Source organism: Glandiceps talaboti, chromosome 21 (assembly GCF_964340395.1).
Source record: "Glandiceps talaboti chromosome 21, keGlaTala1.1, whole genome shotgun sequence".
Classification (NCBI taxonomy): domain Eukaryota; kingdom Metazoa; phylum Hemichordata; class Enteropneusta; family Spengelidae; genus Glandiceps; species Glandiceps talaboti.
The window spans coordinates 3,956,540-3,975,774 of NC_135569.1; the positions used below are offsets into that span (position 1 = coordinate 3,956,540).

Sequence of the window (19,235 nt, forward strand, 5' to 3'; positions counted from 1 at the left end):
TATGAAACCCCGAAGCTGGTACTTAAGCTTTGTGAATGGACAGTCAAAAAAGGACACAATATGCCAAGAATTAAATAATTTACCTTGGCAACAGTGGAGTGACTGTCTATCGCAAGATACGAGGACTGATATTGTGATAAGTAGCTAGGTGAGCATTCCAAAAGTAAACGCATACTAGTATGTGCAGAATAACAAAGCCATGCCCATATATAGCACTGGCCGAATACTATATAATGTCATTTGGTAGAAACACTGGTGGGTAGTCAAGTGAATGAACATTGAAAGTGCAGCGACAACATTGGCTTCATTCGATACAGTACACTTATTCTAAATTTGATATTCTAAAACTGAACACTGTTTAAACAACATCATTGTCTAGTAATTGTACTAATGAGATGCATTGCAGATTATTCAAGCATAAACAAATAAATAAATAAACAAACAAACAAACAAACAAACAAACAAACAGACAAACAAACAAACAAACAAACAAACAAACAAAAATAAGAAAGAAAAAATATTGGTTCCTGATCACTGTAATTTTCAATATTCACAGTTGAGTGTGGTGGCGTTGTACTAAACGAGATCACAGGTATCATTGAAACACCGGACTATCCAAACAACTATCCAAGACAGTCGAATTGTGATTGGACGATTGATGTCGAGTCTGGTTACGTCATCAATTTGGAGTTTGATGAGTTTGAAGTAGAAGCACATCCGGAAGTGACGTGTCCGTATGATTACGTCAAGGTAATGAATATTAGAGTGTCAAGTTCTGGTTACGTCATCAATTTGGAATGATGTAGAAACACACCCGGAAGTGTGACGGTATCCATGATTCCGTCAGAACACAAGTGACTGTGGTCCAGCCGCAAGCATACACATACATTTCTGTCAATCAAAGAACCGGGGTCAACTTACCGTGAAAGTTCGCACGTCGAGTACTACTGTAGCCTAGTCACGTTACGATTTACAGTGAATTACACCTCACATACTCTCATGGTGTCGGCATCTCATACATCTAGTGGCACTGCACGTGAAGTGCATGTAAATAAACACAAACATGACACAAGTGACAAACTTGTAACGTGTGCATAATGCGCAGGCGTAAAACGAGTAACCCATGTAACCAGTCACAGGCGTTGCAAACCAGTCACAGGCGTTGCCGGCAACTCTCATGACAAGTCTTGGCAACTCGTAGTACCTCTATCACATTTACTGTGCATGAGAAGATTATAATCTGTTCGAAAGGCTTTTCTCTCCTCTTGAGTATTATCCATACACGTGACAGGACGAGTGACGTGTTTCATGTGGTATACTTATTTCTTGCGTCTACTGAATCTTTGCCTCCCTAGAATATTTCGCAATACCTTCATTTTTTTCATTAATTGGAACAAGTATTTTAATATTTGTGATTCTCTTTGTGTTGAAATGCCAAACAGTCAAATATTGTTTCCACTTTTCTCTTGAAAGATCGAGGCCGGTAGTCAAGAATTTGGCCCATATTGTGGAATAGATGGCACCAGTAATTTACCCGCCAAGATTGTTTCTCCAGGTCATGAGATGAAAATTATCTTTAATTCGGACTATTCTGCCGAGTATGGAGGATTTCGGGCAAACTATTACGTCACAGGTATTCATTTAATTACAATGTTATCGCCCAAAAAGCAACGTTTAGCATTTTTCAATTGTGCTCAAGAAACTTGCACTCCAAACTTGATTTGTTCACTTTATTTCTACCTACCTTTATCTTCTTTCCCAGCCCAGCCTTGCAGTCCGTTAACAGCGCCACTCCATGGTGAAATGACAGAAAGCAATTTCACTTTCAAAGACTTAGTACAGTTCTCATGTAAACCGGGCTACTTTCTTGTTGGGTCAGAGGCCCGGATGTGTACCAGTGATGGCAGCTGGACCGGAGTGCAGCCTTACTGTCAAAGTAAGTAATATACACATATATGGTTTATTTTGACCGAATCTGTGAAGATGAACATTTATCTACCAGTGATTAAACTAAAAAAAATCTGATTATTTGAACAAATTGCAAAATTTCAACATTAACAATGAATTTTGATTTTTTTCTGTTTATGATCAGTAACTTTGCACTAAAGTGATCATATGCTATCTCTGCAATATTACGAACCATTTTACTAGATTTTCCGATTTGTCTGAAAATTAAGTACAATTTCATCAAGTTTTATTATCCCACCTTAAACTTATTTCTTCCTCTTTTCTTTCTTTCCAGTCGTGGATTGCGGTCGTCCAGAAGATATCACAAATGGACACGTTTTGTCCAACAATGATAATTATACATACACCAATGCTGTAACCTATTCATGTAATGATTATTATGAGTTAGTTGGTTCTAGTGTACGATTCTGTGAGGTAGATGCTCTGTGGTCTGATGTCAAACCATTCTGCCAACCAAGTAAGTTTCAGAGTTTGAGAGTTTGAGAATGAGTTTAAAAGATTTGAGAGAGAGAGAGAGAGAGAGAGAGAGAGAGAGAGAGAGAGAGAGAGAGAGAGAGAGAGAGAGAGAGAGAGAGAGAGAGAGAAGTGAATATGTTAAATTTGTGGTGTTTCTAAGTATATGGTTAGTGGCGTGTGTGTGTTTGTGTGTGTACATAACAATTGGTATGAATTGTAGGAAAGCATAAGAAAACACACTAGTAACAAATACAAAAATATTAAATATGAATAATAGTAATGTTTATTATTATATTAAACATCGATATCGATATTTATATCTTCATAGTTTGTGGCGAATCCACATTCTTCCCAAGACCTAAACCAAGAGTTCGCGTTCTAGGAGGACGTTCAGTAAATCGAGGATCATGGCCGTGGATGACGTATATAGAGATTCATGCCCCAGGACACGATATATACGACGCCATCTGTGGTGGATCTTTGCTGAATGAAGAGTGGATAATCACAGCAGCACACTGCGTTACAAACGCAGGACAGAATGATGAAACGTTCGGCCGAGTTATTCCAACCAGGGCGTTGAATGTCAGTCTTGGGGTCCATAGAAGATCGACACCGGATGTATTTGTTCAAGAGGTAGTAATTCATCGTGCTCATATAATGTGTGAACTTCGTTTACTGCCAGTTTCATATTAGAATTCATTGCATTATTGCAGTTTCTTGCTACAATTTGTCTAAATGAAGTAGTCTATGAACCTGCATGCCATGCAAAATTAAAGCACTGGTGCCCACGTGTCTGTGAGTAGTTGCAGTATTTTAATAGGGAACTTGCAAACCCGCCATGTTGAATGTTGCATCATGGGAAATGTGATAATAAATACTAATCAATTAGTATTTTAAACAATGTTGATACATTGTTTGTAACCACAAATAATCAATTTATAGTTATCCTGACCATTGTGGGAGGTTTATTTTATTGGTAGCTCCAGATTAGGTATTATGATAACCACAGATAATCCCATAGTCCTTTGCGTCTGAGCATGCTCAGTCTGGATTGCAAGTTCCCTATTGTAGTAGCAAGGTATTGAGATCTTGTAAAATATACAGTTTCTTATTGGTTTTTGCATGGTTGTATCAAACAGAACCAGTGAACAGTAACATGAAATGGGCTGTATTGTTTATGATACTAATATATTACTAATATAGTAATATCTCCCCAGGGTGTAGGGGCAATATGGGGTATACTTCCATAGAAAGGTGAACATGGATGGAGCAAAAAGCACTCAGAAATATGGGTCCACTTTTCTGTGTGATAGTACGGTGATGATGAAGACGTATGCCGAGTCCATGTGTTGTAAATGTCTCCAACCTTCGAGTATTAAACTAAAATCGACTTCAAAAATTAAAGTCCAAGAAGTGTTTCTCTGACTATTGTAATTGTCGTTATAAAAACACTGGGACGTTCGAGTGACTACAATTTGTATATTGTGAAATTATAGTGTAATTGGTGTGTTTTTTTCCTTTTCAGAGGAGCGTCATTGAGATTGTTCGTAACCCTGACTACAACGTTCTTAACTATGATGGCGATTTAGCACTTTTACGTCTCGACAGACCCATTACATTTACCGACTACGTACGACCTATCTGTCTTCCACCGACTACGACTATCACCCTGGACGACTACAGCTATGAAGAAACAGAAGAAGTCCCTAAACCACCGCCAGAGGATGAATATGGCGCTATAATTGGTTGGGGATTAACAGCGAACTTTGGCCGCCGCTCAGATGTGTTGCTTGAGGCATATGTACCATTAGCCAATCAGACTGCTTGTACTTTAGCTTACTTACCAAACGAATGGCCAATCACAGAGAATATGTTGTGTGCTGGCTACGAGCAAGGTAGGCACATCAATTTTAGTTTCCAATTTGTGGGTTAAATTTACAACATTTTCGCCATTTGGACTCTATGTTGACACACATTAATAAAATTGGTGATGCACTTCATCAAAAGAAAGAGTTTGTGCACTCCTGGCTCATATTAAACTATAGCTACACCCCAGACGTGGCGAAATATTTGCAATTTACGTTTGCTTATTTTTTGTTTATATTATTTAAATGGTAAAGTATATGCATGGAATTCTAAAATGTAACAAAACTTACAATATTCATTTTGTTCTCGGTGAACTTGGCGGTAAAGAACTTATTTGCAAACGTGATCTCGTCCTTGTTTTTTTTAGGTGGCAGGGATGCTTGTCGGGGAGACAGTGGCGGACCATTGATGTTTGAAGACGAGGAAACATTCCGTTATTTTGTGTTCGGAACTGTCTCATGGGGGCGTCCTGGTGAATGTGCTGCTCCCGATTCGTATGGTGTTTATGCCCGAGTGGGCAACTTCATCCCATGGATTAAGGAAACAATCAAATTACCTAGATAAAACATTTGACTTTTGACCCTTAAAATGTAACCTTTGACCCTAAGCCTCGGGTTGCTATTTCATCAACTATATACACATGAAGGTATGATCCAAGATACTTTGGGGCAAATTTCGTGAAGAAATTGATGAAGTCCTCAATCGTACAGTTGGCTTGGAATCAGATGTTTCAGTATATTTTTTTATGCTTAATTTTATTTTTGCCAGTAGTTTTACGTTAGTTTTTTTTTATGATAATCAGGTCAATGAAAATGGCCCCTAGCATGTCAGTTCCAATCTGATGTAGTGAATACATGTACGATATGATTTCTTTGCTTACCTCTATATATCGATGCCGTTTGTTCATTATAGTTTCTTGTCGATTTTGTTGTTCTGTGAGTGAGCGCCTCATTCACGTAACAGGAAAGAACAAAAACGACAATAAACGTACGAAACACAGGTAAACAAAGAAATCATGCAATATTCACTACATCAGATTTTAATCAGATTGGTTCCCGTTCATACTTTACTTCCTGCAAACCCTGACACGCCATGTTAAAATGATGGGTACTTTCTTTTATTTACCTAACAAGAATTTGTTGAAGTCAAAGTCCATACTTTAAAAAGGTCTGCTTATACCTCTATTGGGGTACTTATATTTTGTTTCAAATTATTACACGCATTGCCTATCATATAAATAGTTCAACGTATCTGTATTACTTCAGATGGAATAAAGATTTGTCGTTGAGGGCGCTCTTGCAGTCGCTTTGCCAAGTCAAGAGCGCCCGCAACGACCAAGTCTGTTTTAGCACGGTAATATAATATGTAATACATTTTTTATGTACATCATGCAGTTTATAAAGCTTTTTGTGTAGTAAAATAAAGCTTATAAATTACCAACATTTTTATTTTCATTTCAAGACTGAATGTTTTAAAAAATATGCTTCACAAACTACCGTATTGGTAAGAAATGCATACAAATTTGTAAATTAACATGAGCTGTACAGTTGTGATACGACAACATCGATGCTAATTTTGTTGGACATGCTACGAATGCGAAGCCGTACACGTGCGCGCCAAAACAGTATGAATTTTATCTTCAATGCCTATTCTTATTGTGACACTGACACGTTTGTTTGTTTGTTTGTTTGTTTGTTTGTTTGTTTGTTTGTTTGCTTTGTTTGCTTTGTGTTTTGGCACAATCATGAATGTTTTTCATGATAATGGAAATCAAAATAATGTAAAAATATTTAAACAGATATAAGTATTCTCACTTTACAGTATAGCCTCTTCTTAGATACCCAATGGAAACTTACTACAAATTAGGGTAGCTATAGTGTAGTCTCACCGCAAGCGGCGCACTTTCAATACGTGTCGCGCCATGCGCTCGTTATACGTGTACTAATAGCATGGCCAGGCCTCGTCAACTTTTAACTCTAAAACATGTCAACCGATACACCATAATGACAGTTATCACTAACGTGATTTATCACTATGTCAGTTTTGACAGATGTCACCTTTTGATATAATTACATCAACTTTCAATAAACAACTAGCAGGTTGTAACCTTAGAGAAGCGCAATCTGTAAGTTATGGTCTATGGAAGGATGTGAGTTTCACATCTTTAAAAACAAATGTATCATATTTTATCATATGCTTGCTTCGGTCTCCGAGTTTTTCCACTGTTTATTTCAAGTTGGTACGAAGTCCAAGCGACGTTTTTTTTTCCATCAGATCTGTACTAGATCACAAGAGAGCCCTGAATTTGTTTCCTCGTAATTTGCAACGAGTCCAATCATTTGTCCTGTCAACACACTCTAGATCTGGTATGGGAATGTATCCGCATTTCCATGCATGTTCGATGTTCCTGTCTATCATAGTATCATTCTCTATTTGAGTGCTGTTAAACATTAACCTAGTGGTCAGAGTTCAGACCACTAAAACAAATGAGTGCTAGTGACTGATACCAGTCCCTTGGAAAACTATTAATTTTCATTAATTTTCCCTTACAAACCTGAACATGAATAACACTTTTGAAACATTTTAAAGGTCATGAGACTGAAAACGGGGAATCTCCTAAGATAATGGTGCCAATCTCCAAGTATATTATTCCAGCCACTAAAACGCATAGGATCATGTCTAGCAACGACTGCAACTTTCACCAGAAATGCTCACTTTATACGAAACATTTCATCCTGACATAATTATTTAGTTACCAAAAAATTCGATATGGGGATGAAGTGGTAATTAATGTATTTAACATCCGCAAACCCAAATTTCGTCGTAAAGTTTAGTATTACCTCGAAATGACTTGTAGGTCCGGACTCTTTGACACTGATAGTCCCTGTGTGGTCTGCAAAAATCACCTCAGACCTTTGCAAGGTCACCGCTACAAGTTAGGTCAAACCATTGAGTCACACTGGACTCCTACCAAGGATGTGTGAATGTACGTTTTACCCCTATTCAACATGGCCAAAGACTAACACGACCCCCCCCCACACACACACACACAGACATACACAAACACACAAACACACACACACACGCACGCACACACACACAGATACATACATACATACATACATACATACATACATACATACATACATACATACATACATACATACATACATACATACATACATACATACATACATACATACATACATACATACATACATACATACATACATACATACATACATACATACATACATACATACATACATACATACATACATACAAACATACAGTCAGACAAATATTCATAAAAACCACGTCATATTTATTGAGTTATATCAGTGTACAACAAAAATCAATATATCGTATTCACAATTTCGAAAACAAAGTCGACTCAGTATATAACTTGTCAGTCAATACAGCCGATTTCAAATTACAGTTCATTCAGCGGCTCTGTTTTATACACTCACGTAGAAATCAATAAGAACCTCGATCTGATTCCAATCTTATGTAATGGGATGATACGGCTAAATTGCTATATTTACCTCAATTCGTTTATCGTCGATTGTTTTGTGGTGACTTTGCTATTATTAGTTTGGAGTTGAAATGTGTAAACACATTGTGTCTCACTAACGGAATGACAAACTATCCATCTTTATGCTAGCGCTGTAACTATCATGCGCAATCTAGAAACATAATTGAGTTCCTGGCCAAGAGATTAAGCTTGTTGTTGTCACGTGGAGTGAGTGGGTGAGTGAGTGGGTGGGTGGGTGGATTGGTACGGTGCGTTGGTGAGTTAGTTAGATAGTTAGATAGTGAGTGGGTGAGTGGATGAGTGAGTGAGTGAGTGAGTGAGTGAGTGAGTGAGTGAGTGAGTGAGTGAGTGAGTGAGTGGATTGGTATGGGTTAGTGAGCTCGTTAGTGAGTGAGTGAGTGAGTGAGTGAGTGAGTGAGTGAGTGAGTGAGTGAGTGAGTGAGTGAGTGTGAGTGAGTGAGTGAGTGAGTGAGTGAGTGAGTGAGTGAGTGTGAGTGAGTGAGTGAGTGAGTGAGTGAGTGAGTGAGTGAGTGAGTGAGTGAGTGAGTGAGTGAGTGAGTGAGTGAGTGAGTGAGTGAGTGAGTATAAAGAGAGTGAGTGAGTGAGTGAGTGAGTGGAGTTACTTAGTTAGTTAACTTATCTATGTTTAGGGTGTGTTAAGCTTAGTTCAGTCAGACAGTCTTACTCTTACTAGCAATTGAATGTTCAAATTATATATATTCGTCTGTACATATTAGTTGAATTTATTTGATAAATCTCTCTTAGGTATATTTTTTTATTCTTACAGATCCAAAAACACCACTGGAGTTGATACAAAAGAATTAAGTTTATTGGAAGAACACGTTGGCTGGCTCGAGGCAGTCATCTTCAGTTTGTTGTCTGGCTCATCTCAATGTAAAATTGTCACATTTGCATTCTCTCATGTGACATGTGCATACATTGAATAAGTATTGCTACACTGTGTATGATTTGGCGACTGGAAGATCTGCTAAGATGATGATAGCAGACCATGCAAGGTTGCAATGTTGGTAAAATTGTTTGTCACGACAGTCGATTAAAATGTAGCAATGTTAGTAAGATTTTTGTCAAACCAGATGATAAAATGTAACAATGTTAGTAAGATTTTTGTCAAACCAGATGATAAAATGTAGCAATGTTGGTAAGATTTTTGTCTACTCAGAGCCAGACGAGGTTTTGTTTCAAGTCAACTACCTTCCATTGTATCACTATTTGCTGCAGTTTACTTCAGAGAGTTTTCATTTGCCAAGGTCAAGTATGTCGATCATCACAGACATGGCTGTGACACGAATAAAATACACTGCATGACCAATTTATCTGAGTATAGTGTTCTTGAACTTGTAGTGGTTTCGAAAAAAAATATAAAATAAAAATGAACATAAATTTACAAAATACAGTATCCCTGTAAGATTTAACGTTATAATTTTAGACAAATAATTCTTTAGGGTCCGCTTTCTTCTGAACTGTTGGGTTATTCACGCCATCTTTCTCCTCTTTGCCATTCGGCATACTTTCCATAATAATGGTGTGACCAGGTGTGCTGCTAACATAATTACGACCTTCGTCAATTGTATACGCCCCTTTCTCGCGATTTCTGATTTTCCGAGCGACAAATACCGTTACAAACGCCAAAGCGATCAGACCGGTGACAATCCCAATGATGACAGCTGCACGCCAACTGGAGAACCAGGACTTTGGTTTTTCAGGTTGTCTACCACCTATTAAATCACTGTCAGTATTTTCGACGGCTCTTGCCGTAGTTGACGCGGATACCTCTTCGTCCTCGGGCTGTGTAGTTTTCGTGGTGGCAATTGTCGTTGGTTTTAAACTGGTGATTTGGTCGATTTCCGTTGTATCAGCCTCCAATGCATTGGTTGAACTTGACATTGGTAGTGAAGACGCTATCGTTGTCGAATGTGGCTGTGTGATTGGATATTGCGAACCAGTTTGTACTGGTGCTGATGAAGTTGTGCTTTCAAGTATTAAGTTTGCCTTGGTTGTCCTTGGTCGAGAGGATGGCACTTTCGTCACCCTTGTTGTTAGGGGGACCGTTCTTAGTGTGGTTGTCGGTTCTGGAGTTTCCATGTCACCAGAGCCAGATTCAGGCTCGGCACCCGAAGCAGATATATATTCCTCGCAATCTTCGTCATCGGTGTTTTCACAACCTCCGGAACCAGAACCAGAACCTGAAATGGGTTCAGTTGTCGTCTGGTCTCGTAAAAGCATACTCCTCCAATAATCACGCAGTCCTTCCATGGTTTGGTCCCAGGCAAACCTCGGCGGATCCATTGTCAATAGCGACGCTGAAGTTGTTGTCCGACCTGGAAAAACGAAATAGAGAACTTTTATACTAATTTGACTTATGACAGGGTGTGAATGATTAAGTTGGAAGGCTCTAGTATTAACTGATCTTAATGATTGTAAATCAAATCAACACAACGTTGAATGATACAGGGCCTAAGGTCTTGGTTTCGACCGTCCCTTACATGGTCATGATGCTTCGCTATTGAGACATTCCCCGTTGCAGGCTGTATGGTCAACCTTGTATACATGTACTATACGTTCTAGCGTATGAAGAGAACTCTTGCCAGGTCGACAACTCAGCCCTATGTGGAGGCTAGCTGCTCAAGGACCACTGTACGTTCTTCCTGACAGCTATGGTTAAAGTGAATGACCTACATCCATTGCTGCTATCACCTTTGGCACGTTTAATTAAAAGTAACTTCGTCTTCAAACTTATTGTCCAAGATCCTCTATTTCGTGAACCATAATATATATTTTTAGGGCGGATTGAAAAAAAATATTTGTTTTAATATACGCTAACTTTCTCATCAAAGCCAATTCGGGAACTTTAACGAGGATTGGACTGTGTTGTACTGTTGCCATGAGAACACCACTGGTGTTCAGAAGATGAGACCCACATGTTCAACCCAAAATTACGACAGAGAGAATCAAACACACCGAACACTATAAAACCACTTTGCTTTGACATTTAACGTATATGTCGTTCAACGAACTGGTATACTTACTGAGGATGTCACGTGAGTCAGCGACGTCTCTTCTTACCCTTCTGAGGTCACCAAAGGTCAAATATGATCTTTTAATGGCTACAACATCCTTATAATTTATGTTATCTTTGTTTCCAAAGTCACCCCACGTTGGTATCTATGACAACAAAAAGTTAATAAATCAGTACCATACTCATAATCTTCTCTCACGTACATGTATAAAGTCGTTCTCATACTTTTTTTTTAAAATTAAGGCTAACATTTGTAGGATGTCTTAGCTGAGTTCTGGTAAGTTTCCTTGGCAACGGAGTAAAAATGTTAAGCACTATAGGTTATTAACAAAAATGGTAGCAAAATTTAGTCTAGTCCTGCTTGCAGATCACATGGTCCGTTCTCTTCTTGAAAATACGACAGAGTTATAATGGAGACCCTACTCCAATCCTGCAAGCAGAACTGAGTACAGTTGTGATACCTTTCACGTTAATGTACTTGGACAATTTCCACACATTGTAAACTAACACCATCATTGCTACGTCATATTTCAAATTCATACTCCACATCAACACGTACGTCGACTTGATTCATTCACCCACCCTGGTCTCTCGTCGTAAAGAACGTTTTATATCGTCGTAAAACCCTTATGTCCTCTTTACGGTAACGACAGAACACACTCAGCGAGCGAAAGAATTACACTTGCGAGACTGATGTTGTAGAAGCTCACGCATTGTCTGAACTATACTTTTCGTTTCATAAGAAGTTGCCTACGATATTGTATTCACTATAGCTCACATACGCTGTACAACACACTAATAACTGTCAACTAGAACACATCAGAGTTGAACAACTTAGCAGTTATAAAATGTTTCCATTGCTACTTTTACTACCGGATATAAAGACACGAAGAAAAAATCCCGTGTTTTTCACACAATATCCAATCATTTTAACAAAAAATATCATAACCACAAAGAAGTTCATTTTTATATTTTCAATCTAGAATGAGGTTGAAATGATTATAAAAGTGAAAACAAAATAAAATGACTGTGAAATAATTTTGGTCTGAAAGTCAATCATATTTATCACAAATTCGCAAATTGGTAATTACTGCTATCATGCATTCAAGTTTAAAATAAAGTTGAGATATACCAGAAAACAGCAAAAAATGTGTTCACAAAGTTGTGGAGGGAAAATGTTGAGATGAAATATTTGGCGATGGTTTCGTGTGCAATAAATGTCATAGGCGATACACACTATGAAAACAAAAATATTGGCACTTGTACCCAACTCTTTGTAGTTACAAAATATTATGTTTGTTAGATAATCGGTGGGGACTGTTTTTACTTCTGACGTGCACAAGTGATAGTCACCACATTAAATAATAGTGTCTTGATAAGAGACAATGAATACACATCACCCAAGCATATTACCGAAGCCAGTGATAAAAAAGTACGCTCTCTGACTTGGTATGATATCTCGGCCAGCAGGGACCATACATTTCGTAATAGATTTCCGTTCATATCTCGTTATCGAGGGCAAGCTGTCAGGAAGCTGTCCTCTTGCCTGCTTGCGAAGGATTATCCACTTAGCCTACACAACACCACGCATTTTCCCACTAAACAGATTTTCAACAAATTTCATGTTTTCGTAACGTTTTGATCGAATTTAACCAAATTTTAGACTTAACTTAAAGATAAAAATACTATTAAAATGATGTAGAAATCAAGATTCAAAAGTGATCACAAAATTGTATTTTAACGAAAAAATGTAGCTTTCATGTAACTCATATGCAACATATATACGAGGTCAAAGGTTAACCGGAATACAATGTTTCTCTTACGTGACTGAAGTCAGAAATTCGTCGACATGTGTCATTATAAGTATATATTTTTACAAAAGCTCATCAGCCATCATCACTGTAGGTGTCACGGTCAACGTCAGAATTTCGGAAACACGTTTAACGTCCCAAAGCGGATATGCGCAGCCGGAGAATAGCATTTGAGTCATCAACGTCAACTTCTCTGACATAATAAGACATGGACTAATTACAAATACTGTATACTTGTGTAATACAATCGGACCAAGAGAGAATTATATCATTTTAATACATGTATATCAATTATCATCAGACCTAACCTTAACCCTAAACAACCTTTTAAACGTCTAGCGCTACTGAAACGCTACCATATCTATCTATCTATCTATTTCTATCTATCTATCTATCTATCTATCTATCTATCTATCTATCTATCTATCTATCTATCTATCTATCTATCTATCTATCTATCTATCTATCTATCTATCTATCTATCTATCTATCTACTAGTATCTATCTATCTATCTATCTATCTACTAGTATCTATCTATCTATCTATCTATCTATCTATCTATCTATCTACTAGTACTAGTATCTATCTATCTATCTATCTATCTATCTATCTATCTATCTATCTATCTACTAGTATCTATCTATCTATCTATCTATCTATCTATCTGTCTGTCTGTCTGTCTGTCTGTCTGTCTGTCTGTCTATCTATCTATCTATCTATCTATCTGTCTCTCTCTGTCTGTTCATCTTAAATTTCTATCTATATTATCGTTCTCAAGATCTCTGTCTCTGTCTCCCCTCCCTCCCTTCCTCTCCCATCTCTCTCCCTCCCCCCTCTTTTGAATGTGTTGGCAGTGATGAAATAAAAGAGAGAAAAGCAGCTGTGTAACATTATATCTGTCTGTCTCCTTCCGTCCCCCCTCTCTCTCTCTCTCTCTCTCTCTCTCTCTCTCTCTCTCTCTCTCTCTCTCTCTCTCTCTCTCTCTCTCTCTCTCTCTCTCGCATATACATTGTACAATATCGCATAAATATCTCTGACACAACTTCTCCCAGCAATCAATATACATATCATAACGTTAGTAGTCGATAATGTCAGATATTTCATTCTCACATTACCATAAACGATATTTCTTGTTGTGATGTCTAAACTTACTTGTACTTTCACATATATCAATTATGTCTGCGTTATAAGCATAGTGGACACATTCCAGTGACTGTTTATGGTGATAAAAAACGAGTAAATACACAGACTGCGGAATCTGATGAATAGCTGTGAATAATAACAGCTCATTAGTGTGTTCACCGTCTGTTGATCAACTGGAAATATAAACCAAACATCATGATTGTGGGATCCTGCCTCACCCAGGGTAATATCCGCTAAGAGTAAAAAAATAATCAAGTTGTTTACGGTACTCAATACTTTCCAGTTTTCAAAAAAAAACGGTGATTGAAAAAGTGGAAGTTTACAATATTATTTTTCCTGCCAAAATAATTGTAGTGTTTTCGTAAAATTCTGTTAAATTCAGTTTTTATTTTTGACAAGAAATGTGAAAAGCACTCTGCTATTTGAAGTTGCACCAAAGGTCTGACATCAATAACGACATTTACGTCAACATTTTGATTTTAAATGGTCCATTTTTCGTCAAAAACTTGAGCTTCAATCGTGATAACCATTGTCACCTCAAATTTACATAGAACCATATTTACGTCCAAATTTAATTTTAGCCGACGATATTTTCACCAAAGTGTTATTTTTTACAATTTTTCTCTGAAAATTGTAGTTCTTCAATTTTTTCCAAAACTTTGCCATATGAAAGCTTGTTCCTCGTCATTTTTGAAATAACAAAAGGAAATAACCCCCAAAAATCATCAACCCCTTTATCGTTCCATTAAGTAAACAATCTATTCGGCGGCCATATTGGATTCTACGGCCATATTGGATTTAAAAATGACTAAATTTTGATATCATTTTGATCTCTACTTCAAAACTTTGTATGGTGACCCCAGATCTTTTTAAATGATTTTAACCTAGAATAGGCTGGAATTTTCTTGAACAGAGTAGCAGTAAAAGTTAGAGTTTATTTACGAGGCACATTTTCCGTCAACGATAGCCTTTACATTTTTTTAAATAAAACATTCAACTGTTAGATCTGTAACCTACATTTCAAAACCCACAGTCCACAGTTACTGAATGCAAGTGTTATAATTATAAAGAATTGATTTTCGAGTGAAATTTTCAACAACAAAGGGAAATACATAGACGTTGCGATGTCTAACAATAATATTTTCTACTTCTAAGGTTATAGGTCAAAAGGTTCACTCATTTTAGTGTCAATATTCCACAGTTTGTTTATAGATGAAAATAATAAATGAAGTGTATTGTGCACACAACATGAAACTCTATCTGGCCTATTTCACAGTATATGCACACAAACAGGCTATTGTAAGTACTTTACGCCTCAGGGACCAATTTACCTGAAGATCAAAAAATCTTGATACCAAAATTTTGTCAAATGAAAGCTTCTTCCTGTTTCTTTTAAAATGATGAAAGAAATTTGACGTTAGTTCAAGTTCACCATCTAGGAATTCGACAAACTTTTACTTTCCCAAAGAGTTAACACAGTATTCGGCGGCCATATTGGATTCTAAAATGACTAGTCTTGATTGTGATGTCATTTGACCTCTTTTCAAAACAATTTTATTTTTTATATTTCCTGACATTAACTGAGAATGGGTGTGAGTTTTAATGAAGAAAGTAACAGCAAAAAATGGCGAATTTTATTTCCAAGGCGTATACTAAGTAGAATGACGTATAATCATTTTTTTAAACTCCGATATGAAATTATCCTAATAAATGAGAGGCTGTTTTATTTAACTAGGTCACATTTTACGTCCTATATCTAACATTCTGAATCTCAACAATATAAAATCATGGCCTGTGCCCTTCCAACATATCAAATAAACATGCTCCGTCATTTACACTCTATGGTGGTAAACCTCGACACCTTCAACTTTGACCTCTGTGGTTTCTATCGTTGTAAAACATGTACAATGCGTCATCTAATCCGTCTATTGTTCTCCTTTTTACTCATTCATACACACTCTCTCTCTCTCCCTCCCTTTCTTTCTTTCTTTTCTTTCCCTCTCTCCCTCTTTCTTTTTTTCTCTTTCTCTATCTGTCTTTCTCTCCCCACCCCCTCTCTGCGTCCCCTCTCTTTGTCTCGCGCTCTAATTCTCTTCCCTCTCCGTCTTCTCTCCCTCACTCTAATTCTCTCCTCCCTATACCTATCTCTCTCTATTTCAACAAGAACAATTAACACAATCTGTCGAACATTCAACACTAGTGTTTTTTCAACTTTTTTGTCATAAATTTCAGAATTAACAGCCCGCAAATAAACTAATTTTACATACTTTCTTCAAGAGGGTATGCTTACCTTTACGCTTTCACTCGCTGTTTTCTTCGATTGGGATCTTAACCATATTTCATCTTTATCGTAGTCTGTTGGCTGTAAATTGTAATTTGATGAAACTGTGCACACCACAAGAAGCAGAACGAAAATAGCACATCCAATCACGTACACAGACCTACTCCTAAGCCGAGAGTTCGTTCTCATCGGTGATGGTCGGTCAGACATTGCGATAACTTCACTCTGGGTCGTTGAACGCGTCTTAAAGTTTTCCTACCAAGATGTAGAAACGCAATGCGTAGATGACAATTCGGCTTAGAGGCTAACTTGACAAGAAACAGGATGTTGAAAGACGGGATAAGTAATCTCGACTGTCATTGGTCATTGAAACCATCGCTATGGTGACGTACAGTCACTTTGTAGATATTCGGCGTATCCGTTACAGGTCTAGCGTTCGCACGATATCAGATCACGTATCGAGAATCCAGAGTCAAACGCTGTGAAGGTTAATCAATTTTTCGACGAAATAAAATAATAGCCATTTATGTCATTTATGTTGACATCAAGCATCTCGTTATTATGACGGAAATTGCAATATATGTTTTACTTATCGTAAATTGTTTGTGTTGAGAGTCAAATTACCACCGAGGGTTTTCGTGTTTTGGCGTCTAAAGATGTCAAATTTAGTTTGAGGAAACTGTTTATTTAAATATGCCGATGATGAATAGTTTCTGTCAACAGTGGGACACTATACTAACTATTAGTTATTTATTTCTCTGCCCCTCTCACTCCCTGCCTCGTGTTTAGTTTGTTTATTATTTTTCTATTCTTTTCTTTTCGTTGATTTTTAGTTTCATGTTGGTAATAGTATGTATGTATGTATGTATGTATGCATGTATGTATGTATGTATGTATGTATGTATGTATGTATGTATGTATGTATGTATGTATGTATGTATGTATGTATGTATGTATGTATGTATGTATGTATGTATGTATGTATGTATGTATGTATGTGTGTGTGTGTGTGTGTGTGTGTGTGTGTGTGTGTATGTATGTATGTATGTATGTATGTATGTATGTATATAATATGTGTGTGCGCGTGCGCGTGTGCGTGCGTGTATGCGTGCGTGCGTGTATGCGTGCCTGTGTGTGTGTGTCCGCCTGTCTGTCAATGATGTATTGATTCCATTTTAAATAAAACTATAAAGGGCCATATTATATGACAAACTCACAAACAAACAAACATTGACTAGTTTAACGTTAGGAATTTTATAAAATAAATTTCCTCACAGACATAAAAAAAATCTCAATTTGGGAAACAAAACCAAGGAAACGGAAACTCTTTGCAAAAGTTCATCAATGTATATTCAAAATCACTAAACCGATGGTGGCCGTGGCTTGCGTAACAATAATGCAATAAATTATAATGCAACACTAGACCAAGCCCCATCTAACTTTATGTAACATTTCGCTGAAAAGTTAGTCAGAGACGTATGCAGTGTAAAGTACGGGGTGGGAGTAGTACACCCTTAACCTTAAAACTGCAGTAGTTGCAACTGGGAGCTGCAACTGGGGTATTTTTATTTTACTTGTCATCAACAGACAATATATTCACAGAAAATTATTAATTGGTGGACGTGGTCAATTTTATCTGTTAGCAAACAGTACAATAGCAGGTTAAAATTGTCGATGTTACAGGTACCATGTTGAGTTCGGGCTGGAAAGCTATCACGTGATCAACATGACAGTATTTCTAATAAACTGCGAATATTAAGCAAATATATATATTTTTAAATTCCAGAGTGGAATCAGCTAAAATAAAAGCATTTTTTATGTTACCTCTCCTTCTCTGTGCCAAATATTCGTTTGCAAAATAAATTTCGATCACTTTTGTTTACCCTTATCGTGCTTTCTCATGGTACTATAAACTGACAACAAATTCTCTTTATAAGCAGAAAAAACAATTTATAATTACGAACAGAAAATACGACAATTCCACCCAAATCTGTTCTTATCTGCTTCACCATCAGAAAGGAAAGTAGAATTCACGTTTTGCTTATGATGGTTAAGCCCAGGAAGGTACTACAATCAAAGTAATACAACATGACGCATAGGTTGTCCGGTTTGCTAAAATAGGGTATACTTCACCGCACCCTTTCGAATTTAATCCCATGATGACTTCGGATACTAGCAGATTGATTACGTGTTCCTTGAACCGGGACAAGGAAGTACCATGCTAGAGTGCCCCTATGGCATATCATTTTACAACTTCCATCATTGTTTTCTCCGAAAGCCACTTTATTTTCCAATTATAGCAATACGTTGTGGCGTGACACGTAAACTAGACAATTATACAACTGTCGACATCAGACCATGGACGAACGGAACCTGTTACAAACAGGGAAAGTAAACAACTGAATTGGATTAATAACACTTGGATCAGCATGTTGGAAGTACAGAGACTTGTATTATATCATGGATTGAGAAGAACAGTTTTATGGCCTCTTTAGTGTATATGAAATGTCACGGGAACTGGAAATTTGGCTGTGAACCTAAACTATTGTGTATACATGTAAAGTGGCCATATAACTGTTCCTATCAAATAATGAAATGTAATACAAGTCTCTGTACTTCCAACATGCTGTGCCAAGTGTTATTAATATGAGGATGGGGATATTGAACCATTTTAGTTCTTATCCGACAAACACGGTTTTTACTTGTAATGGAAACTATTTTGTATCTCTAAATTAGTATCATTGACTTTATTTAATCTCGATAAATTGTTTCGCCATGAGCTCTTCTTACACATTGTCAAGAAACAAAAATATTGTCTTGAAATAGAATTTATAGAAGATTTTGGCTATAAGGTGGTTCTCAGGCCCACATTGAACTATAGACAAAAAGTTAGGCGAATACCCTTCACAACTAATTTCCCTAAATTGCTTCCTTCTTTTTTTTCAGACTATGAAAGAAGGCGGACAAAACATGCGATATCAAATCAATATATTGATCAAAACTTAATAATAACTTAATAATTAGAATTAGACAGTCTCGTTTCCTGCAATAATCCATGTTACTCCGACGGGGAATTACCATGTGAGAAATCGATACCTCTACCCAAGAGAAATGAACAACTTTAAACTTGAACTCAA

General features: G+C 37.1%; 2 protein-coding genes across 2 annotated transcripts in view; one reads left to right on the top strand and one right to left on the bottom strand.

Annotated features, from left to right (window-relative positions):
• LOC144451088 (mannan-binding lectin serine protease 1-like) overlaps nt 1-5,725 on the top strand; it is a 9,925-nt gene extending 4,200 nt beyond the window's left edge. Inside the window, exons 5-11 of the mRNA XM_078141859.1 lie at nt 557-750; nt 1,474-1,633; nt 1,763-1,936; nt 2,243-2,425; nt 2,753-3,057; nt 3,950-4,319; nt 4,658-5,725. Coding sequence (XP_077997985.1) covers nt 557-750; nt 1,474-1,633; nt 1,763-1,936; nt 2,243-2,425; nt 2,753-3,057; nt 3,950-4,319; nt 4,658-4,854 — 1,583 coding nt within the window. The 3' untranslated portion in view covers nt 4,855-5,725. The remainder of the gene's footprint in view (nt 1-556; nt 751-1,473; nt 1,634-1,762; nt 1,937-2,242; nt 2,426-2,752; nt 3,058-3,949; nt 4,320-4,657) is intronic.
• A 1,869-nt stretch (nt 5,726-7,594) lies between these two features.
• On the bottom strand, nt 7,595-16,412 carry LOC144451494 (uncharacterized). The gene is made up of 3 exons (XM_078142359.1): nt 16,108-16,412; nt 10,873-11,008; nt 7,595-10,164 (listed from the first exon to the last, which is right to left on the bottom strand). The coding sequence occupies exons 1-3, from the start codon at nt 16,306-16,308 to the stop codon at nt 9,269-9,271; spliced, it is 1,233 nt and encodes a 410-aa protein (XP_077998485.1). The 5' UTR covers nt 16,309-16,412; the 3' UTR covers nt 7,595-9,268.
• Nucleotides 16,413-19,235: the final 2,823 nt, after the last annotated feature.

Coding starts and splice junctions, on each gene's coding strand:
- LOC144451494 (XM_078142359.1), bottom strand. CDS start 16,308: ATGTCTGACCGACCATCACCGATGAGAACGAACTCTCGGCTTAGGAGT. Junction 11,009..16,107: donor CAGCGAGTGAAAGCGTAAAG/GTAAGCATACCC, acceptor TTGTTGTCATAG/ATACCAACGTGGGGTGACTT. Junction 10,165..10,872: donor TGACTCACGTGACATCCTCA/GTAAGTATACCA, acceptor TCGTTTTTCCAG/GTCGGACAACAACTTCAGCG.